The sequence below is a fragment of the Gouania willdenowi genome, chromosome 17 (assembly GCF_900634775.1).
Source record: "Gouania willdenowi chromosome 17, fGouWil2.1, whole genome shotgun sequence".
Classification (NCBI taxonomy): Eukaryota; Metazoa; Chordata; class Actinopteri; order Blenniiformes; family Gobiesocidae; genus Gouania; species Gouania willdenowi.
In genome coordinates this window covers 14,362,745-14,371,482 of record NC_041060.1, presented here as the reverse complement: position 1 = coordinate 14,371,482, position 8,738 = coordinate 14,362,745, and the positions used below count along the sequence as shown (strand labels likewise).

General features: G+C 37.9%; 1 protein-coding gene across 1 annotated transcript; it reads left to right on the top strand.

Annotated features, from left to right (window-relative positions):
- The first annotated feature begins 233 nt into the window (after positions 1-233).
- LOC114479149 (transcription factor AP-1-like) lies at positions 234-2,068 on the top strand. Its single transcript, XM_028472666.1, has one exon. The coding sequence runs from the start codon at positions 540-542 to the stop codon at positions 1,419-1,421; it is 882 nt and encodes a 293-aa protein (XP_028328467.1). The 5' UTR covers positions 234-539; the 3' UTR covers positions 1,422-2,068.
- Positions 2,069-8,738: the final 6,670 nt, after the last annotated feature.

Genomic DNA, 8,738 nt, shown 5'->3' with positions numbered 1-8,738 from the left:
ATTATTTGTCTATTAAAGTTAAACTTAATAGTTAAAGTAATAACTCATACTAATAATCTAAAAATGAGCGGGTAACTAAATATTCAAAAACACTACGTAATCCCAGAATTCATTGCGCCACTCTGTGCATTACCTAATCCCAGAAAGCAACGCGGGAAGGCGGACATGTCAGTACACAAACCCCGCCCATCGTCTCATTCCAGCCAATCACAGGCTGAAGAAATGACATCATTGTTATTTTCAGGGGAGACACAGCTTAGAGGTGGATAAAGTTCGTCTCCACGTTGGAAGTAATAGAAAGTATTATTCAAATTTCTTGTTTTTCGGAGGGTGGATACGTTGAAGGTTTACGAGGATTGGAGCTCAGCGACGGGACGGTGTTTGTTGAAGTTTAGTCTGTGGAAAGTTGTCAAGCGAGTTGAAGTTCAACAATAGAAAGAACCCGGAGTGCCTGTCCCGGGACACATGTAAACAGGACACTTTGGACTGTTTTATTCTCAGAGGAAAAACACCTGGAATCAGGATTTAACTGAATTTTTATGTCAAAGAAAATGGAAGCGACGTTTTACGAAGAAGCCTCCAACTCTCAGCATGACGGGACGGCGATGTATGGGTTCAATCCTAAAACCCTGAAACAAACCATGACTCTGAATCTCAACGACCCGAAAACCTTCAAACCGCAGCTGGGCGCAAAGCAGGCTCTGGATATCCTCACGTCCCCGGACGTGGGTTTACTAAAGCTGGCCTCGCCTGAGCTGGAGAGGCTGATCATTCAGTCGTGCACCGGGCTGACGACTCCCACCCCGAGCATGTGTCACAGGAACATCACGGACGAACAGGAAGGCTTTGCTGAGGGCTTTGCTAAAGCTCTGGCTGAGCTGCACTACGGCACCGCGGGGATCCCGTTCAGCTGCACCACGGCCCGCACTGAGCCTCCGGAGTACACGGACCTGGGCTCCTTCAACCGAGCAGCTGGAACCGTGTCCCAGTCTGCCACCGACAGACACCCAGGACCAGCACCGAGCTACACAGCCGGCCCACAGGCGTCCCACCACGGCCACATGGAGCAGCAGCAGCAGCACCCGCGACTACACGCCCTGAAAGAGGAGCCACAGACGGTGCCGGAGATGTCCGGAGAGACCCCCCCTCTGTCCCCCATCAACATGGAGAACCAGGAGCGTATCAAAGCGGAGAGGAAGCGCATGAGGAACCGGGTGGCGGCGTCCAAGTGCCGGAAAAGGAAGCTGGAGAGGGTCTCCCGGCTGGAGGACAGGGTAAAAGCTCTGAAGAACCAGAACACAGAGTTGGTTTCCTCTGCGAACGTCCTGAGGGACGAGCTGGCTCTGCTCAAGCAGAAAGTCATGGACCACGTTAACAGTGGCTGTCAGCTCATTCTGACACAGCAGCTCCAGGCTTTCTAGACTCAACAGGAACCAACCAAGGGGCTTTGCTTTGGGACCAAAATGCAGCTCGTGTAGTTCATACTTTTAAAGGGAAATAAATAACAAACTGTGACTGTAAACACACGGATGGTGACTGACAGGTGACTTAGTGCTTTATTGCACAGGTCCAACAATGAGTGGAAACAGCTGCTCACATTTTAGCTAGATGCATATTTCTGATAAATGTATCTGCATTCGTCTCACTTTAAACTCCAGTTTAACCAGGGTATTAATTACAGCACCTGCCAAACACCCTTTTCTGGTGGTTTCCCATGTGGTTCTGCTTGTTTAGGATCCAACTGCAAACAAAAAGACAATGTGAAAGTTCCCACTATCATGTAGCTTTTTTTTATGTCTGTAGACATTGAGTCCAGCACTGAGTATGACACGAACCAGAGACTATAATATACAGAAAGACACGAACAGAGAATTCCTACTTTAACTCAGAGATATTCTGTTTGTAGCGTTTACTGACTAGAAACTGCCTTACTTCCTTAACACTTATATTCATATTGCTTTGATACAGGCAGAGTTTTTATTCAGTAATAACACTTTTTGATAACATTTGTACGCAGTATTTTGAGCACTTACTTGTAAATAGGTTGAAATAAACATGTTGGACACGCTGTGTGAATATTTTGTATGTTTGTGTTAAAAGCTAAAAGCAGGCAGGTTTGTACCTGCAGCACATTAGAGGGAGCTGATGGGTTTGTTGTTGATAAACTGGGGCAGACGGAGTTTGAGTCATCGATGATGCGTGTGGCGCTAGTAATGGCTGGCGAGGCGACGAGCTAGCTCATTGGTCCGTTTGGTACCGGAAGTGAGCCACACAAGTCCATATAAGGTAAAGAGATCCCGGGGGTGCAGTGGGAGGGGCGTAAGTCCCTGTGGCGTGAAGCAAGGACACGCTTCCAATGCAGCCTATGAGACCGTTTGATTTGGATAAACTCCACACACAGGGAGACATATGTATCATTAAATATAACCCAACAAGATTCAGTTTTATTTCACTAAAGCAGTGTTGTTTTTCAAGCTTGTGGTCGGGACCCCATGTGGGGTCGCCTGAAATGTTTAGTACCGGTAATTGATCAAAAAAAAAAAAAAATTTAATTATTTTTTAAAATTAAAACAATCTTAAACCACTGTATTTTATACTTTCACTTTGCCAAATAGAAATCTAATTAACATAAGATAAGTTAAAAAAAACAAAAAACAAAACAACAACAGTACAGTATGACAAACTGAATCACCGCAGGACCTTCCAATGCAGCCTATGGGACCGTTTTATTTGACTAAAACCCACAGTGAAATATTTATAACCCAACGATTCAGTTTTATCTAAAGACTTATAAACCTCAGAATATTCTCAGAGATTTAAAAGTAGTAAATTACATATTTTATGTATAATATGTGTGTGGGGGGGGGGTCAATGACACCTAAATATTCTGTCCAAAAAAAAAAAAGTTTAATTGCATAAAAAGATGTAGTAACTTAGTATGCACTCACTTTGATTGTGAAAAAAAAAAAAAAAAAATGTTACCTTACTAAATAATTCTGTAACTTATTCTGTTATTCAAAGTGACAAGATATAATGTGGTGCAATTGTCTGGCCATGATGGCTGTTCTGAAAAAATAAAAAAATCTAAATATATATATATATATATATATAAATTTATTCAAATTTATTTCCTGCCCGATTTTAGTTATATTATAGTCCCATATAAGATTACAAAGTATTGCTGTTTATATTTACAAAGTATTTCTGTTTATATTTACATAATATTCATGCAAACTTTGCCCGATGATGCCTATTTTATAAAATATGATGCAAAATCCTTGTACACCATACCCATATACTAGTGTTAAATATTATATTAAATATATTTCTGTGTAATAATTCCAGCAAGTTCATTTTGTCTTCTTTTTTGAATAATATGTTAGGGTTTAGTTAAGGTCGCGATCAACAGATGCCTCTGAGGAAGACTGGCATTTGGCAGTCGAAGCAGGTCAGGAGATCAAAGTAAATTTGTCTGAATAAATGAAACCTTGACATATTATGGAATTTACTTATTTTTAAAATTAAACATCTGATCCAACAAACTTGACATTTATATTAAATATTGTAGGCTAAAGGATAATGTAGCATTGAACAGAGGACTTACGTTGTCAAGTAAATTCATGATGAAGACTAGCAAGCAAACAGAGGATAAAACATGTCAAATTCAATTTAAAACATGATTAATGGTTTATATAGGCTATGTACAGAAATACTCTGCATTAGAGTAAACATTGGTAACATCCCATTGATTTTTTTTCTCTCACCATTTATGAAAAAAATTATATTTTTTGTTGCATTGTTTAAAACAAACAAAATTTAATTTTCAGCATCCTGTTTTCTAACCATTACTGCTGTTAATAAATACATTTTGTCTCATCTTTATATGATTTTGATTATAATACACACAAAAAACCTATTACACACTTTGAAAGTTGTCTTACAACATAACGATATTGTCTTTTAAATTCCTTGATATTTGTACACTCTTTAATTTCCATTGGCAAACTGTTGACTAACCTGGTAAGTCCATTTACTCAAAGATACTATGACAAAATGTCATATTCACATGATCTGACCTGTAAAGCCTCGAAGAGATTAAACATGTTGAGTGGAGGGAGGGAAGCAAGACAAGCCAGTAAATGAACAGCCTGTTGCTCAGCCTAACCAGGGGACAGCTGGGGTGGGGGACCAGCTGGAAGTGGAGGGGGACTGAAAAAGAAAGCAGAGCACAGAATCACTGCACAGCCAGGAAGAAATGTGCTCGTTCACTTTTATAATGGAATCCCACCAATCAGGTTAGAAAACAAGCGCATATTCTGATGCAGTTTGACTCTTATTTCCTAGCTCAATAAGAAGAGTGAAAAGTGACGAAAATGGGCCTATAAAGAGAAACCAGATGGTTTGTAATGCAAAGGGGTAGCTTAATGAGCAAAATGTGGCGAACAATAGTGAAAAAGGACAAAATGTGGCAAACAATAGTGAAAAATTGGGGAAAATGTGGCAAACCATAGTGAAAAAGGGCAAAAACTAAAGAAAAGGGGCAAACATTTGGCAAACATTGGTGAAAAAGGACAAAAATGTGGTAAAAAAAAAAAAAAGAGGAAAAGGGCAAAATGTGGCAAACAAGAGAGAAAAAGGGAAAAATGTAGCAAACAATAGTGAAAAAGGGCCAAAAACAATGAAAAGGGGCAAACTTGTAGCAAACAATAGTGAAAAAGGGCAAACGTGTCAAAAATAGTTAAAAAACAGAAGGCAAAAATGTGGCAAACAAAAGTGAAAAATGGCAAACAATAGTGACAAGGGGCAAAAGTGGAACAAAAAGAGGCAAAATGTGGCAAACAATAGAGAAAAAGGGCAAAAAACAATGAAAAGGGGCAAAAATGTGGCAAACAAAAGTGAAAAAGGGCAAACAATAGTGAAAAGGGGCAAGCGTGGAACAAAAAGAGGCAAAATGTAAGGAAAAATTTGGTAAAAGTTAGCTTATTGGGAGGAAAAGTGGCCAAAATAAATACATAAATAAATTTAAAAAAGGGCAAAAGGTGGACAAAAAACACGGGGGTAAAAAAAAAAAAAAAAAAAGATATTTATTGGCAAACGGTAGCTAAAATCTGAAAAAAAAGTTTTGAAAAGGGGCAAAAGTGAAACAAAGGTCTGGACAGAAATGTTTTCTCCTAGTGAGTCCACCCTTTATAGAAACAGATCATAAGCAGGAACGTTTGGAATATTTAAAAACATTATTGATAGTAACAGTCAAGTTTTATCACAATTGTGACACAAATGACACCACAGGTCACTTTTATTACACACCTAAATAGCCTGAATCATGGTGTTGTCTGAGATGTTGTGTAAATAAGCCCAGTTTAAAAGCGGAGGGAATACTTACATCAGACTTCTGTTAAGAGGAGTGTTTACCTTCGGGTTTACAAACACAGCCACCTTTCCACTGCAACAGACTAGTGCCCTCTAGTGACCAATAATAAAAAGACACCGAGTGTATTGAAGTCTTAGGAAAAAAAAAATGTTCCAGAAAGAAGAATAAAACATAGCAACGACAAAAAATCAGCAAATCAAAATGATATTTGTTGACATTGTCCCCCAATCAAATCCGTTAAACTCTTTCAACCACAAATTTTGCTTAAATCCCAAATGGATGTTGTGTCTTTAAAGTAATAATGCAACAAAATCCTGTTTTGTAGTTTGAACTACTACTGATATCTGTTGGATGACCTCCTCTGATGGACAGTACAGTTTGTCCAAATTTGTTCTTCTTCTGTGTGGGATCTTGGGAACTTGTGAAGGTCTAAAGACAGGATGGCTTTAAATGAATAGGCAGTTATACAGTCACGGTGCATCTAGGAAGTATTCACAGCGCTTCACTTTTTCCACATTTTGTTATGTTACAGACTTATTAAATCCATCTCATTCCTCAACATTCTACACAAACTATCCCACGAATGACAATGTGAAAAGGTTTTGGGTTTTTTTTTTTTTTTATTTAATTTTTTTAGATTTTTTCACTTTATGAAAAACAAAAACTAAGAAATCACATTATTAGGTATTCACAGCCTTGCTACAAATTGAACTGTGGTGCATCCTGTTTCCACTGATCATCCATGAGATTGGAGTCGCACCTGTGGTGAATATTTAGTTGATTGGACATGATTTGGAAAGGCAAACACCTTGGAACGTGACCTGTTATGTTGGTGAATGAATAGTGTCACTGTAAACCATGATTATACAACACACTTTGTGTTTCTCTGAGAAAGTATTGTTGAATTTCTAAAAAAAAAAAAAAAAAATGTCATAACTACTAACATATTTTAGTGATAATGACGATTCTTTGCAAAGATAACTGGATTGCAACAAAACACAGAACCTCAAGATAGTTCCTTGTTTTATTTAAGTTGAGGCTTTTTTTTCTTGAATGTCCTGTCTTCTGGCCTAAAGGGCAATTCTACTGAAAAGCATTATAAATGTCCATATGTCCTCCTGCAGCCAATAGATACCTGCCATTTACAAAAACATATACACATGTATTTGGATTGTAGGAAGAAGCCGAAATACCCGGAGAAAACCCACGCAAACCTGGGGATAACATGAAAAAGTGTCCACCCCAGGGCTTTTGTTATTTATTATTTATTTATTTTTTGCAGCTGCAGTTCTGTTCCTCCAGTCATGTGTTTTAGCAAAAACATCTGTTAAAAATGTTATCCAAATGTCTTCTGCAGTAATCCTGAGACGAGATATAACGCAAAAACTGTTTTCGCAATATAAAAATTTTCAATATCACGCACGTAAATCAGTGGTTTGCATTTTTGTCAACTCATGTGTTACCCCTCTTCATTATTTCTTTTAGTAATAGTACTGTTCATTTGTGGTGAATGTGTCCAAAAAAAATCGGGTGAAAAGGAACTAGGAACATTTCCAGATTATTTTCAAATTATTAGTCAAATCTTTCTGAGTACCCCCTGCAATGTGTTTTTGTACCCCTAGTGGTATGCGTACCCCTGTTTGGGAACCACTGGCCGATATGGATGTCTTTTTTATTATTATTATTATTTAATAGCTTTTTTATTATTATTATTAAAATACAATTACATTTTTTTTTCAGTTTTTTCAACAAATAAAACTCTTAAAAAATGAAAAATAAATAAATACTCATTTTAGAACTCGCCGCTTCCGCTACATCTCAGAAAAGCATGAAAAGCACAGTGAGATAGATTTCTGAGTGTGTCAACCCACACGACAGAACACACTCACACATGCTGTCCTTTATAGGATAATAAGACAAATGTGGCACATCGGCAGTGGTGGCCTAGTGGTTAAGGAAGTGGGCTTGTAATCAGAGGGTCATTGGTTAGAATCTCACCCAGGCCATCACTGTGGGATGTTGAATAAGTTCCTTAACTGCTCACTACACTGTGGCAGCCCACCTCTCCTCAGAGATGGGTTAACAATAAAGTATATATATATATATATAGTGAAGCTGTTTAATCATAAATGTGTGTGTGGCAATTTTTCATCTGCCAATTCAACTCAAAACCCAAAAACTTTGAGTTAAAAATATCTAGATTTATATCGAATATCATCATTTTCAGAAGAAAAATATTGAGACATGAATTTAGGTCCATATTGCCCAGCCCTACTCTCCGTCTCCAGTTCATTGTTCTGATGGTTCGTCCACCTGCAACTTACTTTCTAGTTCTAAGAGTTCGAGTTGTATGTGGCAATATAAGCTAAGAAACAAAGGAAGAACTAACAAAAACAAACACGGAAAAACGGTATACAATGGATTAATGAACGGAATTAAAGTGAAAACAAATACGCCAACCAGCACCAAAACAACAACGATGGTGCGAAGCCATGAAAACACCCGTATCCTGTCTAACTGCTGATACCTGGTTCTGATGCCGTTCCAAAGGGTTTTAAAATAACTTTTCTTTGGCGAGATCAATGGCTTCCTCTGCGGGTTGTCATTTTTTATAAACATAATGATCTTCGAACCTACAGGCTTCCTATACATATTTTTTAGGAACCACGAACAAAGCGGGCGAACCATTAGCTTTCAGCTGGAGAGAGCTACCGCTGCTAGCTGTTGTTAATGATGGCGTGTTGCCACTGAATAGGTGACATCGCCACCTCACTGTACTGTAGCTAACTCGAACAGCTCGACGTTCGAATACTTCCGCTTGACATTGCGTCATCACGTCACGTTGAAGCTTGATGACGTCAACGCGTTGCTGCGAAGTTTTTTATTTTTTAACAATAATAATAATAATAATAATAATAATAATAATAATAATAATAATAAATGAAATCTATATAACATTTATAGTATTTCAAAATGTTAATTAATGTAGTTTACCAAAAAAACAACCTTAGAAAAATTTTATATTTACAGTATTCAAAGTGATTCAGGTCTCCTTATCCACTAGAACAATCGTTCTCAAACGTTTTTGGCTGAGGTACCCCCTTTCTCTTATTTCTGAATCCAAGTACCCCCTTTGTCCGACTGCAACGTTTTGCTCAGAATACTGTGAAAAACAGTTATAGAGCACAATGATAGAATTAATAAGCGATAACACACATTTTGAAGAATGTCATTTTATAAATAAGTGGAATGAAACAGTATTTAGTGCCTCATAAATAGAATAATTCCTAGAGTTTTTATCATTTGCAGTCATCTCACACCACACCCCTTGTACTTTCAGTTCATGATCTAAACAAGATCATTTCCA

What these genes read in the sequence shown, in the direction of transcription:
- LOC114479149 (XM_028472666.1), top strand. Translation starts at nt 540, where the DNA reads ATGTCAAAGAAAATGGAAGCGACGTTTTACGAAGAAGCCTCCAACTCT.